The 16,412-nt window shown below is 46.9% G+C and overlaps 1 protein-coding gene across 1 annotated transcript in view; it reads left to right on the top strand.

Annotated features, from left to right (window-relative positions):
- The window catches only part of mgaa (MAX dimerization protein MGA a), a 39,818-nt gene extending 24,207 nt beyond the window's left edge, over nucleotides 1–15,611 (top strand). The window contains exons 15-25 of the mRNA XM_035418191.1: nucleotides 177–491; nucleotides 2,655–3,026; nucleotides 3,656–4,773; nucleotides 5,431–5,549; nucleotides 6,211–6,256; nucleotides 6,674–6,910; nucleotides 8,910–9,021; nucleotides 9,686–9,898; nucleotides 10,201–10,362; nucleotides 11,744–11,866; nucleotides 12,011–15,611. Coding sequence (XP_035274082.1) covers nucleotides 177–491; nucleotides 2,655–3,026; nucleotides 3,656–4,773; nucleotides 5,431–5,549; nucleotides 6,211–6,256; nucleotides 6,674–6,910; nucleotides 8,910–9,021; nucleotides 9,686–9,898; nucleotides 10,201–10,362; nucleotides 11,744–11,866; nucleotides 12,011–12,813 — 3,620 coding nt within the window. The 3' untranslated portion in view covers nucleotides 12,814–15,611. The remainder of the gene's footprint in view (nucleotides 1–176; nucleotides 492–2,654; nucleotides 3,027–3,655; nucleotides 4,774–5,430; nucleotides 5,550–6,210; nucleotides 6,257–6,673; nucleotides 6,911–8,909; nucleotides 9,022–9,685; nucleotides 9,899–10,200; nucleotides 10,363–11,743; nucleotides 11,867–12,010) is intronic.
- The last annotated feature ends 801 nt before the right edge of the window (nucleotides 15,612–16,412 follow it).

The raw sequence follows: 16,412 nt of genomic DNA, 5'->3' as shown, positions 1-16,412 counted from the left end.
TTCAATATGCTCAATCCTGCATAAAGGTTACCTACAGGAAGGCTATCCTAAAATTGTACATTTCATCTTTTTTAATGCAATAAGTGGCTTGAAAATGCAGTTAGCCCATGCTTTTCTTGAGTGGAAGTGGAAGACTGGAAGACTCACAGTGCCCTTGGATCTGTTCCTTTGTGCAGTGACCAAGCCCACAGTGGGGAAGGTCGTCACCCAGTTTGTGGTCAACAAGATCAGCTCTCTTCCTCAGAGGCTTCCCAGCATTAGTGGCCCCCAGTTGGTGGGCAGCGTTCAGAAACTCACCTTATCACCCACTCAGCTGGTGGTCTTGGGCTCCTCCCCTCCTCCTCCGAGCTCTGGGGTGGAGCAGGGAGCAGGGGCGGGGGCCTCCATCACCTTGACGATGCCCCCAGGCGAGCCTCCTTGTCATGTCCTAGTCCCCGCCCCTTCTAGTAGCACTAAGCCCCTCCCCTCCACCGGCTCCTCCAGCTGCACAGGTACCCCCAGCGCTGCCACCGTCTTAAAAGTGCCCGTAGTTAAGCCCCCATCCCCTGTCACCCCTCTGTCTGTTTTGCCCAATCAGCCAAGGGGTAAGCCTTGTTGCCGTGTCGTGCTGTGTGCCAGTCTCTGTCTGTGGTCCCACAAGCTGTCCAATCCACGCCAGCCCCCTTCACTCACCACACCCTCCAGAGAGGCCCCTTCCCTGCATCTCCCCCCCCCCCCCTTCCAGCTGTGCAGTGGAGTGATGTGAGTGTGATGTGATGTGATGTGAGCTGTCTCTCATGAACAGCCTGCATTCCCGCCCCCTCAGCCACCTCCATCCTTCTGCAGGCCCTGTGTGTGACCAGTGTGCCTGTGCTGTTCATGTCCTCCACTGCTGGTGTTTATGGACTGTACAGTAGGGATTTCCCCCAATGATTTTCCCAAATACACTCTCATATACCACTTTCAATCCCAGAAATAAGTCTACCTTTCCCACAAAAAAAGGTTTCCTGCACAAGCTCCAGGTAACCATTGAAAAGTACCTGACAAGTGTGAAATTAACAGGTACCATTCAGTATTTTAGGTCATTGTGGCTTAAAGTCAGTGGAAGCGTCGAGAATGAGATGAGAATAATTCTATATTGTAATGGACTGCCACTCCAAGAAAAGTGGCTTTTAATATCTCCCATGCTATTTTTGTGCCACTCATATATATATTTGAACAATCCAAATAGTCAAATATATATATAAGATGGAGAGAGAGAGAGAGAGAGAGCTGCCACTGTGGAATGTGGTGTGAAAAGAAGCAGCTGGCGACCCCATGTGTTTTGCAGGAGAACCATGCATGCCTACACTCCACCGAATCAGCAGCGGGGGTCACGCTGGAAAGCAGCTGTGGTTGTAGATAGTTGGACTTTCCCAATATGGTGGGAATCGGTTACGTTCAGCTCCAGGTTTGGTGCCAAATTTTAAAAAAGAAAAATTCTAAATGTCATTCTTTACAGAAGAGTCTGATATTCCTTGTTTCTGGTGGTGTAAGTGATTCTAATGATGCATTATCACTACACTAACTATGCTGGTGTCCTGCATTGATTTTACCCAGGATATAAGAGTAAATTAAATGTGGAATTCCTTAATCCCTACTGTACGCCAGATCACAGGCTTTGTGCTGCTGCAGTGTTATGGTGATTCACTGTGTTCGTTACCTACATGGATTTTTCTGTGTTGGTCTTTTTGATTGTTGCTTAGGATTTTGTGCTTCATGGAAAGGTAAGGAAGCATGTTTCGCTGGCCTGTTGCTGCTAACCCAGCAGTCGGTGTGTATTTTGCCTCATGGCCATTGCATATGCTGTGCTGCCATGACTCATGGACTCTGGAGTGAAAAGTTACACCGCGAGTAGCAGGCCTCATTCTCCTGAGTTGACAGGGCATTTTTCTGCCATGGAACAGGCCCAGAAATTACAATTAAGATCAGTTCCATTTCAGTTCATTCAGGCGTGGCAACTAATTATTCAGTTACACCATTGAAAAGTGTCCATACTCTTCTTTGTGGATTTTTCAGTTTATGAATGTAATTTCATTAATTTCCTAAATTGACTACAATAGAATTAACCACATTTCATTGGTCATTCCAATTTTGGGTAGCATAACTTGCCTTATTATGCCTTGTTATTATTACATTTGTATGATCGTTTTATTGATGTAGCGGCGTATAAAACAGGTAAATGCAGACACACTATGTTTGATGTAATTACAAGGCATCACAAAGGGGGGTCATTGACTTGGTCCTCTTACTCATGTGTTGCACTTTGTCTCATTAATCACTCTGAAGTTCAAGTACTTCAGTTAGAATGGCATTCAGAAATATTGATCTTCTGCCTGAAAAAACCACAAGAGTAAACAATTACAAATTCGCTTAATATTTAAAATACTAAATGAGTGAAATTGTCCCTAAAGTCAGCTTTTCTGGAGGATCTTTTGGCTTAAATCTTCTCTATGGTGGTACTGCTGTGTAAGAAGTTATTTATGGTTTTTTATTGTGTCCTGGAACCTGTACAGTGGCATAATAAAGCGGGCTATGCTAATCGCTGTCAGAACCATGTGGGAAATTGGTCGTCTGTTTTAAGACAGGATGATGGTTTTACTGGTTTTTTCACTGCTGTCGTGGCTGCTTTTCAGATGGAAACACAGCACCCAAACCGCCCAAAGCGTCGCCTTCCCCCGGGGGGGCTGCTCCCGGGCCCCGCATGCTCCTGATCACCGTCTCGCCTCCCCCCTCGGGGGCGGGGCCCCGAGGCCCGGGGGCGGGGGTTCGAGGCCCGGTCCCGGGGCCCCGAGGCCCGGCTCCAGGGGCCCGAGGCCCGGCACCAGGGGTCCGTTTGGCGGCGCCCTCCTTCCCGCCCCTGAACCCGGGCCAGAGGATGGTGCTGCAGCCGGTGCGCAGCGCCTCGGGCACCACGCTGTACCGCCACCCCAACGGCCACCTCATCCAGCTCGTGCCCCTCAGCCAGCTGCGCGCCGCGCAGCCCAACCTGCTCATCCGCAGCCCCGGTGAGCGGCCGGCCAATCAGCTCTCAGCTCCAGCCTCGGGGTGGATCAGCTGTTATGCCCTTCAGCTAATGCTGGGGGAAGTTTGTAAACTTGTTTGCCCACGTTTGTCCTCAAAAATATTTTCTGTTTTTCTTATAATTTGGTAGAACATAAAATGACAAACACTGCATTTGTTTTTACAGAAGCCTGCCTTTGATAAATTTTTATCATGATAGTTCTGATGGTGTATATATGTGTTCTGTCTCATTTTTTTAAATTATTACTCTTTTTTTCCTAAATGTAAGCAACATTGAGTTATGTGTGTATGTGTGCAGGTTTGTACGATTCAAAAGCTTTTTAATGTTATACATTTTAAATCCAAAATTGGGTGATCATCACATTTATTGTTTTAAAGCTAGTTAGCTGTATAACTAATTAATAGTAATCAAAAAACCATGATGTCCTGCTGAAGTGTCCTCTTATTTTTCTGGCAGTGCACGCATCCCTGTGTTTAGACTGCATGTGTGCTCATAAAATGCTGTTCCCCAGCAACCGTGGGATATTTAGGTGACCCTGCTATCTGGAGCTCTGTGGTGATTTCACTCACTGTGGTAACACCAGCTGGGCGCTTGTCTGTCGCTGCTTCCCAGGTTCTGTGGTACGCTTGCCTACGCCCGTGACCTCAGCGTCCGACTCCGGCAGCTCCGCGCCCGCAGGGCCCAAGACCAGCGCCGCTGCCCCTGCTGGCGCTGCGGTCCCCTCTGCCACCCCGGCGCAGGGCAAGCCCCCAGGGGACGCCGCCCCCGCCCCCGCCCCCGCGCCGAAGCCGGGCCCGCTCGCGGGCGCCACGGCCATCGCCCTCGGCAGCCTGCCCCCCTCCGTCAAAGCGCTGCCGGGGCTGCTGGGCCAGGCGGGCGCGTACGCCGTCAGGATCTCGCCGTCCGCCGGCTCCAAGGAGCCCAAGCTGGTGGCGCTGAACGCCGCCGGGTCCTCGCCCGTCTCTCCCAAGGTCCTGTCCGTGCCCGGGGGCTTCACCCTGCTCCAGCTTCCCAAATCCCCCGCCGGCGCCAAGCCCGCCCCGCTTCCCCTTTACGTCCCGCTGAAGAGGGGCGCCGCCACGGAGCCGCCCCCCCGCGAGGGTAAGGCTGGGCGGGGCGACCCTCAGGTGACCCCCGCCGGACTGGTCTGCGCCGACCACTCGTACACCAGCGGCCCGGGCCGCCCGGAGGAGCCCCAGGGCACGGAGCCGGACCGCTCCCGCACGCCAGGCTCCACCCAGGAGCAGGGCGGCCGGGCGGGGCCTCCGGGCCGGGCGGGGCCCTGCGAGCCGATCGCCGCCCCCTCCCCCAGTGAGCTCCGGCCAACCACGGCTCCCTCCCCCGCTCGAACGGGAACTCCGGGCGATGCCAGTGCAGTGGGCAGTGCCCTCAGCAGCAGCTCCCAGGCCCCGCCCAAACCGCCCAGCGCAGGTGCAGGGGCGGGTCTCCCGGGGATCCCAGACGCTCACAGGGTACCTGGGGCAGAATTGAACTCTGGGCCGGTGTGTGGAGCTGAGACCTCCACGCCGCCGCTGAGAGGCCCCACTGACGCAGTACAGACCACCGCCCCCTGCAGGGTGGCCAAGGAGAGGCAGCCCCTGGAGGAGGGAGAGGTGGAGGCGGAGATGGAGGTGGACATTAGCGGGGACTTGCCTTCAGAAGACATGACGGAGGACTCTGAGGAGGATTCTGGGGACAACAGTGACGATGACGCCGTCGTCGTCACCAGCGTAAGTGACTACCTACCGCAATGCTGCTGGCCAGTTCAGGGCAGACAAATTATCCGACTTAACGGTCAGTCATGAACACCCATGTGCACAAACAGATATAGACATACTCCCTCTTTGTAGGAGTATGTTTGTATCTGCTTGTGCACATGGGTGTTCGCGTGTGATTGGTGGAGCAGTTGTTGTGTTCTGAGGGGAAGGCAGCAGAGGACAGCAAGGATGAGCTCAGGAAAGATGTTACGGAGACCAGCTGGCAAGACTGCAGCAGCGAGACAGAGGGAAGAGAGAGTAGCACAACCCACAGGCCAGAAACTGTAATTACAAAATGATGTGATGCAGTCCATTACTGTAATCCTTTAACATTATTATCATAGATGGTGTGGGCTGTGTCACACGTTTCTGCTACTGCTAATTTTTTTAATGCATGTAACATGAATACATGATGAACAAAGAGAGCAGTGTTCATATGCCGCACTGCATTATTAGACAGAACAACGCATGTCGAGGTTACAGCCTGATGCAGACATGGTGTGCGTCCCTGCTGAAATTGCACGTTGGTGTAACACCTTGCGCAGTGTCAGGCTTAGGTTTGTGCCGGCATGTGCTCTGGCTGTCTAATTTCCTTTGCGGCCTGTGTGTTTTTGTCTTTTCTGTTGTCAGGAGTCCGAAGGGAGTGAGGAGGGAGCAGCTGTGGATATTGAGACAGTTGAGGAGCTGTCGGAGAAAATCAACATCGCTCGTATGAAGGCTGTCGCCATGCAGAAGAAGCTGGAGAGAGTGTGAGAGATCGTTCCACTACAGAACACGACCGAATCCCAGCACACCACACACTACTACCGCTCCTTCCTTCTTACTGATCCACTCTCACACACATGCACACACGCGCATGTACATACACACACACACACACACATCCTCCAGCCCCTTCCTGAAGGGGAGAATTGTTCCCTTTGAATGTTTTCCCTTTTCAGTTGTATAGTTTTACATTATAAATAATCCTCATCTAGTCCTCACCCACTCCTAATAGCACATAAGTCTAACCTCATGTGACAAATACCATATAACAGATTTTACTTTCTATATCCTAATATGTAAAACCATAGCGTAGAAGAGGTGGGACTTTTTCACTTTACAGCATTTTTAAAAAGTTTTTTTGCTTGTCAGATGACCTTCCATGTCATGGTCTGCACTGCTTAGCTGTGCATGTCAGGCACTCTGGCCTTTAAAGGAGGGACTAAAGGAAAAAGGAATTGACATGAAAGAAGAACATGTATCATTCAAGTAAACATTGTATCCAGTCCTACACACTGGCTCTTGTATGACTGTATATTATGATAGTAACTGATATAAGGTGCAGCATCATTACACAGACAAGATGGCAGGTGTTTTCCTGCTGCACCCCAGATTTATGGAGCTGCACAAACTCATTCTCTCCTGCAGATGGAGTGCACAAGAGGCACAAAGAACAGCAGAGCACCAAGCCAGCGTAAGTTTTTACCCTGAAATACCACAGTAACATCCATTTGTACTCTGCCTTGCATGCGCATGAGTGAATATGCTTGCAGAAGCGAACACACTTGTTGCGTGTTAAATGAAGTAACTTCATCAAATGTTAGAATAAATGTTAATCTTGCTCATAAATTAAATTAATTTCAGTTTGCTCAAGGGTTTGTATGTTCCACATATTCTAGTGCATCGTAGAAATTATATAATGCAGGTTTCTTATTTTTCTTATTTTTTAAGTGGTGAAGTAAATTAACAGTCTAATGCATGCTTGATTAGACAACTAAACCGCTTTAGAAAAGGTTGCATATTACCAATAAATTGTAAGGACGTATTAATATTAATGTTGAAGTGAAAGATTGCGTTAATGATTTAAGTGCTGGTGTGGTTTCATTGGCAGGAGGAGCAGCAGCCAGAGGAGCAGGAGGAGGCAGAGGAGGAAGAGGAGGAGGAGGAGGAGGATGATGAGGAGGGGGAGGAGGCGAAGGAGGAAGAGCCCAGCGTGGTGGGGCGCATGCAGCACAACGTGATGGAGAGGCGGCGGCGCAGCGAGCTCCGGGGTCTCTTCCTCAAGCTGCAGCAGGTCCTCGACCTGCAGGACTCTCCCAAAATCTCCAAGGTGTTCATCCTCAAAAAGGTGAGGGCCTGTGTACCTGTACACAGTGACTTTTCAGTTTTCACTATATGAAATAATACAGATACACAATTGACTTGCATCTAAAACATATTAGAGCTTATTAGGAAAATATGAAATAAATACTATTCTGAACGTGAGAGCAATTTTATTTTCCAAATGTGTCTTTGGGTACGCGCGCGTTCTTTTGTGGTTGGGGGGGGGGGGGGTGTGTATGTGTGGGTGTGTGGCTATCATTGTCAACAGCAAAAACATGCTGCTGTACACTCAACAGAGGTAATGTTGACAAATTTCCATCATGTACTGTTATTTTTATACTGCTAGTGTCTGCTCTTAATGAATGCCCAGATTCATACGTAGTGTACGTAACATAACTGACGAAAGTAACATGGATGAAACAAACATTTCAGTTGTTTACCATATATGAAATTCAAGTAATTATCAGGTACATAATGAACTAAAGCCTGCTGCTTTAGATACAGCAGTTCGTATCCGTGAATGGTCATTTCCATCCGTGAATGGAACATTTTCATCCGAAAATGTTCATACTCTAGTCACTGCCACACTCAGTTTTTAGTTTTGGCTTGTGTAACATGTGTAATGTCGCACTTTTATTTGCTTAAATCCTGACACCTTATGCCTTTACGGAATCACTTGTATACAAAAATGAAAATAAAAATACTCTGAAAAAAGGTTGGGGGAAAGGCGAGGTTTCCAATAACACCCAATGATGCGCTATTTCGCGGCCTAATCGACTAAGCAGCAACTATCACCGACTGTTGCCATGCGCTGATCTTCTCATGCAATTTCAAGAGAATATGCTCAGTAGGCCTACAGTATATTATAACACCGCATACACATATCTACTGAAAAGTTAACAGCAGTTATTACATAATTTTGTGTCAAATAACATTTTTCAGTGTAATAAATTGCTAATATTTACTGTAACATGAGTAAACGCATTTGAGTCATTTTGACCATGGTAAATGGTAAATGGACTGCATTTATATAGCGCTTTTATCCAAAGCGCTTTACAATTGATGCCTCTCATTCGCCAGAGCAGTTAGTGGTTAGGGGTTAGGTGTCTTGCTCAAGGACACTTCGACATGCCCAGGGCGGGGTTTGAACCGGCAACCCTCCGACTGCCAGACAATCGGTCTTACCTCCTGAGCTATGTCGCCCCGTACCAGTACAGGAAAAGGAGCCAGTCATTTCTTCAAAGAGCTGGTCAAAATGACTGGCTGGCTGACTGGCGCCTGTGTAACACTACGGCCTGTAGGTGCTTCCACGCCTTCCTGCAGTAATAGAGCACGCCTTTGTCTGCGGGCCATGCATGCATGGCCACCTCACTGAAACGGAACTCCCAAGGGCTCATTACAACTTTGCTCTGATTAAGATGTGTGGGTTGAAATGTCAACTGACGGTTAAAATATTGCTCCTGTTTTGGAACACTGTTGATTTTTCATTCTGGATTATCTAAAGTGACATTTGCAGTCATATTACACCTATAACTTTTTTGGAGCATGTATGTCTGTGTTCTCACACCATTTTAAATCATTTGGCGTACTACCAGTTGAGTGGATCACTTTCCTCATTAGTGAAAGTTATAGTACGTAAGAATGATACAATTCTTTATGAACTGAAATTAAATTAGTAAATGTCATATTCCTGTAAGCACCTGGCTAATTGCTTAAAACCAGTGTTTCTTAAACTATGGGTTGGGACCCAAAATGGTTCGCAGGAGTGTATGAGGTAGGTCTCGAAACGAATTTGTAGTCCACTCGACTATGCTTAAGCTTAAGAACCAGTGTTTTAAACTAATGTGAAACCAAACAAGTTCCTCATTCACGAGGAAGCTCTTGGGTAATACTTTCAGCCACAGCAATGGGCAAAAAGCCAGCCTGGCTTTTTCTGATGATAATTCCCTGACTCTTTAGTGAGCCAATCCTCTCATGGTTAAGCTCCAGCAGTAAACTTAATGGGGTCATTTCTCTTTCTTCAGGCCACCGGTGAGATCCAGGACTTGGTGGACCAGTTCGACCATCTGGAGGAAAGGAAGAAGATACTGAGCCGCCAGCGAGCTGCTTACATCAGGAAGATCTCGCAGACTTCAGGTAGCGGGAGCAGCACGCTCTCCTGTCCTCCGCCTGTTTCCAAGGCTGACTTTCAGGGCTCCCACAGTTGCTGGAAATCTTTATTTTAAGTCTGGAAAGTCTGAAATAACCCAGTTCCCATCATTGTCCTCAGACTGAAATTTGCTCAAATGTTTTAAAAATTCTGTTTTCCTTCTTAACTCGCTTGTACAAAGGTCACTGTGCTGATAGTGATACTGTAACCAATGCATTGTGCATTATGATAACTCTGACTTTCCTCCCTCAGTACTGTGGTGCATTGTGGGAACCCTGACTTTCCTCCCCTGGTTCAGTGGTGCATTGTGGGAAGCTTGACTTTCTCTCCTTGGTACAGTGATGCATTGTGGGAACCATGACTTTCCTCACCTGGTACAGTGGTGCATTGTGGGAAGCCTGACTTTGCCCACTTGGTACAGTGGTGCATTGTGGGAAGCCTGACTTTGCCCTCTTGGCACAGTGGTGCATTGTGGGAAGCCTGACTTTGCCCACTTGGTACAGTGGTGCATTGCGGGAAGTCTGACTTTGCCCACTTGGTACAGTGGTGCATTGTGGGAAGCCTGACTTTGCCCTCTTGGCACAGTAGTGCATTGTGGGAAGTCTGACTTTGCCCACTTGGTACAATGCCGTGTTGTGTCTCGCCTTGCAGGGAAGACTGAGGACATGATCATTGAGAAGCTGCAGGACATCTGCGCCAGGCAGAAAAACCTGGAGCAGAAGAAGCGCAAGGTCACCAAACGCCCGGCCCCCCAGCCCCCCCTAGTGACCGCAGTGAGCGAGGGCCACCTGCCCATGCCTCGCTCCCCGGGACGCAGGCCCAACATCCTGAGCCGCAGGAAGCCCCCCGCGCCCAAGACGACAGGTCCGTCCCGCATGGGCGCCATGTGCTCCTCCAGCCACCGCATGGCGCTGCAGAGCAGCCTGCACACACTGATACATAAACGCCTCGGGGTTGCGTGTAAATATTTGTAATGAAATATGGGGAACCGCAAGAATGGCGATGGGCAGAAGCAAGGTTTGAGACTGCGGTTGGTTTCACAGGACCCTGCATATATACCCAGTAAAGTCGGCATGCTGAGTCGATCCTTTGGCCAGTCTTAAGTTGCATGCAGAGCATAGCCCTGAGCCAGGTCATTGACTCCCTCCTCTCCTCTTCTTCCCCAGCCTTGCCCAGCTCGGTGCTGTCTCTGGTGGGCGGCGGGACCCTGGTGCCTGGACTAGGCGCAGCCGTGCCAAACCACCAGGTCTTAACCATCAAGGGTCCTCTGCAGCCGTTTGCCACCGTCCTGCGCCCCGTGAGCAGCCCCGACCTGCCAGCCATGCCTGGTGAGCCTCCTCTGTGCTGAGGGTGTGACGTTATTCTGATGAGAAATCATGCGTTTCAAAATGTCTGACTCACTTACATAACCCTACCATGTAAAAAGAAGTCCTTACTGTTGGATCCAAAAATACATCCTTGAAAGTAGTCATTTATCCTTAGTTATTTTAAACAAAATCTCAACAAGAACCCTTTTTCAATGTACAAAATAGCAAGTTATGCATACAAAGCACTGTCTTAGGTCATTAATTAAAACTTGCTAAATCTGGGCCTGCCATTAAAAGTATTGATATCAAAATGAGGCCAAGTTACCAGATACAATATTGGCTGTCTTAGTTCACACAAATTTAACAAGCTGTATTCCAAAGCAATGCTACCCAATGTTTCCTATATCATTTAATGTAACTGGGCACTGTGGTTTTTCATGTTACCATTTGAAGAGAATGGATGCGTGGACAACTTGGATTTTTGGAGATTTTTACTTAGATAAAAAAGTATATTTTCTTATATTAGTTTATTATTTCTTAAATCATTTTACAAAGATATTCCTTTGCATACACACCCCCTGTGGGCAAAAGCCCGAATCTTGGACGTATGGAGGGGTGGAAAACTTTGAGAGGTGTTTTGACATAAACGGACCAGGTTCACTGCATTATAGCTCAGGTTTTACCCAGATATAGCCTGGCTATGTCCTAGGTGGTTAGAAAATGTCCACTTCTCAACCAAATGTAGCCGAGTTTTCATCTTGAACGTCTAGACGGCATTTTACCTCATTTTCACCATAAAAATGTCACTGGGACATTAAGCACTTCATTGCCAGCTAACATCTGCCTTTTTGCTGTATTGTTGACTGCATTTGACCAAATGAACTTTGAATTAATTGAATACACAAAGTTTTATCCACAACAGATAGTTTTCCAAGTTCCCCCCTGGACACACACACACAAGACGTTCAGGATAATGTCTGTTTTGCAACACCTGCAGAAGAAGCTTTGTAATTTGTAGCTAAAGGTTTTTCCGCTATCAGCTACAATGATGTTGCAGACATTGTCAGAGCTAGATGTCGGGGGAAGTCGTACAACAAACGTTTCTAAGCAGGGATTGGTGGCTTGCCATGTCAATCATCATTTGCTAATGGTCAATCGGCTACATTCATCAGATGATTTTGATCAGATATTGCTATTGACAGATGTAGCTAAATGTCTAGGAATTTTTTAACAACAATGATGGTGTTGATGACATATGATAGAGTCAGGAGCTTGTTTTTATAAGTTAATAAAACGGGGGCACATTGCTGGCGTGGGTGGTGCCTGGAGCTCTGGACTGTAGTGCTGCTGCTTCCATCTGATCTTTGGGTGATGGAATGTGTCACCTCTCCTTCCACTGTAGGTGTGGCTTCAGTGACCATCAATGTCCCAGGAATGTCGTTCCCTCTTGCTGTCAAGAGCCCAGTTCCAGAAGCTTCTCCTGCCGGCCCCAGTCAGGTCATCTCTTCAGTAACCTGCCCAACAGGTAACCTTCCGCAAACAGAATGCGGAGTATCGAGAAGCGTGATTTTTACTTTTCTTTCTAATAGAAATGACACAGCAGCTGAATAGTTTAATGCAGGTACTGCGTGTGTTCTGTGTATTCCAACATTTGTTGTCTCGTTTGCAGGCAGGAATACGTGCGCTTTGCCGAAGATAGTCAGTGCGGAGGCTCTGGTGCCTCATGCAGCACTGCAGGAGGGAAGGGGTGTGAGTGCAGAGGGGTCAGCTGCTCTGCCTCCAGCTCCTGCTCAGGACAGGGGGTTCCAGCCGGCCGAAAATGACAAGGGGCCTTCTCTGGAGGATGGGGAAGTGCTGGTAGATCAGCTGACCACTGACAGACAGGAAGACCTGGAGGCAGAGGACGACCCGGAGGACGAGAAGCTGATGTCTCTGCTCAGTGAGATCGCCTTCCTCAACCAGCAGGCCAGCAGCGAGGACGCCCCGGCCTGCCACCTCCCGGAGGCGGGGCCGGTGGGCGGGGACGACGAGCGCTCCCTCAGCCCCCTGTTCCTGCAGCTGAGTGACGATGCGGCGAGGCCCGGCCAACCGGAGGACGAGGAGCCCAGCGCACCGCAGCCCGAAGAGCCGCTCGCCAAGCCGCCGCCTGAACGCGAGCAGCAGCCCAAGCCCGAAGCCGCCGCCTCCTGCGGCGCCGCTGCCGCCGTTGCCAACGGCTTCAGACAGCAGAGCCCGCCCGTCTCCGTCAAGGGCGGCGCCCTGACTCCGCCCCCACTGCTGCAGATGAAATCGGGAAGTGTCACCATGGCGACAGAAACTAAGAAGGGCAACGGCCCGGTCCCCTGGAGGCCTATGCCCCGGCTCACTCCATTGGGGCTCAAGGCCAGCAGTCTGAGTCAGGACAGCGCAGTTTCTGCTAAAGCTCCTTCAGAACCTCTGAAACAGAGCGCAACTCCGAACGCCGCTTCATAAGCTTCTCCATCCAGGCCCCGATCCCTGACACTTGTACGTGACTGTGTTTCTGTAAGGACTTGTACATATGTATTTATTTATGCACCTGGTGTGCCTATCAGAAATCCAAAGGAGAGGTTAATTTTCTGGCTGTCAACAGTAGAAAAGAAGGATGTCTATCACTGGTTTCTTCACAGTTCTTCCAGTGCATTATTTATATATATATATATATATGTGTGTGTATATATATATATATATATATATGTATGTTTCTCTTTGTTTCAAGGGGAATGTCAGTTCATAGAATGTACCCTACCTAAAACACAAGACATAAGAATGTTAAGTATGTCATTTTTAGGGGGCATATGCATACTAGAATATGTGACCACATAAAACACTGTTCTGCATTGTAACTAGATATTACTGTACTCTTAAGGGTATTTTCAATTCTATAGAGACTTAGTCCCCATATTGGGGTGGGGTATCTCTTGGTCATTGCATGCTTATGTGTTATTTCTAATGGAAGAATGAGACTAGTTGGGCCCAGCTTTCACATGCTTTTGGTGAAACGTGGATCATTTGAACCAATCAGCACGTTGCTCTAGAGAACAGTGTGTTGATTGGTTCCAAGTCGTGTGTGATTGACAGCAAGGAGCAGCTTTGCCTGTTTCTCCTATGGTGTGTCCCCGCCTCCCATCGTTACGTACTTATGCAAGCCGTGTGGTGAGTGCTGAGGCAGTGGTGCTGCTGAAAGGTCCTGTCTGGTGTCCACCTAGCGCAGGCTGCTCCAGCGGCAGAGAGAGCCACTCTGTGGGTTATTTGTATTGGCCTGCTGGTCATAACTCGAGCACTACAGTGTCCCATGGGACATCCCTTCCGTGATTATTGGTAGGGCTGTTTGTCGCCTTTTGCCTCAGCCTTTTGTTAAATGACTCCTACCAATCGCACAGTGATAACACACACGCATACACGCAGACAGTACTTGACATTCAAAATGTTATACATTCAGAAAACAAGGTCACGTTTGCACACTACAATTTGATAGTGAAATGTTAATTCTGTCCAGTCGCCTTTTGGTGATGTATTTATTTTTTATTTGTGTGAAGAACATTTGTCTGGTAATCAAGGTGTGGATAGATGGCTCTGTAAACCCTGTGCTTGTTCATCAGTTCCCTGACCCTGGTCTCATCCCCAAACCAAAGAAAACGTCCTTCAGAAGAAAGCATGTTTTCAGTGGCCCTGTCATGATTTATTAGATGCTGGTCTGCTGTTGACAGGTTTGTATTCCGTAGCTACAGGTCACGGCAGTTTTATCCTGGGTAGTGTCAAAGGATGGGTAAGCTCTAAAGGGAGCTGAAGGTAATCCCCACACAGCCAGGAAGGTTTGTTCAGAAGCAGTTTGTCTTTTCAAGCTGCAGCCCGTCCTCTTCTAGACACTTGATGGTGGCGCATGTTTCACAAAATCCAGCGGTGACACTTGCATCAAATGAGTATCTGAAAGGACTTATTCAGTTCTCACCATTTTTCCTGAAGGGTTTCAACAAGAACAAGAGTAGTGTTCAAAACAGGATTGTTCTGGCAAAACATCAAGCGTTAAAATCTCAGGATCTGAAAACCGCAGTGCATCAACCTTACTACTGCTGTACTTCCAGTCTAACAGGTTTGTTGAGTCACAGCATCCCCTTGGTCTCTGATAGTACTTTGGTGATCGTACTGTACTGCTGTTTCTCTCTTACCAGTTTCACAGATGTATATTTTGCAACACTACCTAGCCTACATGTTGATTAAGGCATGATCCTGTTTTCTGACTAATATTATCTGCTTGCTCCGTGTTATACACCATTGTAGTGAACAGTTTGATTGCCAATTTTTCTCCATTCCTCCACAAAAGTTAGTGGTCAACAATCCTGTTTTTGATGTCCGATGACATGGCCATTGCAATTTTGTTCACATGGAAAGTGGTCTGATTATATTTCAGACGGTTATGCTTGGTTAGTCTAAAGGGTGGACAGAAATTCTGTGGCTATGTGTGAATGTAATTTGTACTCATTTCAAGAGGACATTTACTGTACATTTTTGAGAACTCATAAGGTTTAAATAACTGATAGTTTTGCTAACATTTTTAGCATGGCAATAGGCTTACGGAAAGCTTAATTTTTCTTACCAGCTGTTGTATGCTTTTTGTGTAATATCTTGTTTTGTACTGGACTACTTCAAAACAAAATGTCTCCTCTGTGCCTGAAACATCATTCTAGCCATTCTTGTGCAAAAGAATCTAATGTATAGAATCTGTCAGTTCAGATGCACATTTTGGAACCATTGTTTTATTTTAGTTTGATTTCATGTTTGGACAGTCAGAATACTTAAGCTGATAAGTTTCATTTATGTGTCTAGTGTTACAATGAGGTAGCAGGTGAATATGTACAGTTATTATGTAAAGAAAAGTATGAAAGTAAAGAATATGCAATTGAACATGAGTAATAAGGTATACATGGTGTGCTGCAAGGACTAGCATGACTTAAACACTGAGCAGAAAGCCATCTTTTTTGTTTGTGCATTCTATGTATGTCTTATCATAATCAAGAAAATATATTATTTGTTGTTATTGTGTGTAAGTAATCTTTTCTTGAAGATATATATACGTATGTAGCTTGTTGAAAATATCAATGGTGTCTTGTGGAAAATTTAGGCAGTTTCTTCTGCCAGCTTTTGTAAAGAAATCAATATTTTTATAATACGTCCATCACTCAAGACAACATTATCTCCAGACTGTTGGTGAAAAATTAATTGTGGCCTTCAAATAAAACTATCCACAAGTTTTTGTGCTTTTTCCTTGGCATGGCTAAACACCATGCTTTGATTCAGGTTAGTCTCATATACCAAATGCTTTTTACACAGCACATAGCATCATCTGTATCAGTGTGTCCTTATAACATTTAGTAGCAAATATTCTAATATTTGTAGTTCTCCTGATGATTCACTTTAGTTAGATTGATGCTTACAGAGCCCCGGCACTTAATAGATCATTTTACCCTTGAGTAATTCTGAACTATTTCGTCATCCTTTAAATACAAACACAAAGGTAGAGTGAGCACACATCTTCTGCAGATATAAGAATTGTGCGAACTAGAATGACATTTCCTTGATGCTTCCTGTTTCTTTTACTGAAACTACAATCTTCCATAATGCATTCATGGAACAAGCCAGCTTGGAAAATGACAGTTCAATATCAATCTCGTAAAAAAATTAACAAACAATATTAACTTTATTACAATGTGTGTATAAGTCCAGGACAACTGCACGCCATAGACCCCTGTATTGAAACTAACTCAGTCATTCCTAAAATGGAATCCAAATGCAGATGATCATGCATTCCCATCCATTTCCCCTGACTCACTTCTCAAAATGGAATGTCTGAGAAACACTCAATTTACTGGAGATCTAGGAGAGCTAGGCTGCCTGAGAATTGTTTGGTGATTTATTTTTATGCCATGCATAGATTGTGAAAATATTGCATTTTGATTTGGGGGGTAAATTAGCTTTTAAAGGAGGCTATTGCCTGCCTGTATTATACCTCATGGTGGCAGATTAGAGCCACAGTTTGGCCATGTGTTTTTTGG

This window comes from Anguilla anguilla, chromosome 1 (assembly GCF_013347855.1).
Source record: "Anguilla anguilla isolate fAngAng1 chromosome 1, fAngAng1.pri, whole genome shotgun sequence".
NCBI classification, from domain to species: domain Eukaryota; kingdom Metazoa; phylum Chordata; class Actinopteri; order Anguilliformes; family Anguillidae; genus Anguilla; species Anguilla anguilla.
The sequence above is the reverse complement of the archived record's forward strand: the minus strand, read 5'-3'. Positions and strand labels throughout refer to the sequence as shown.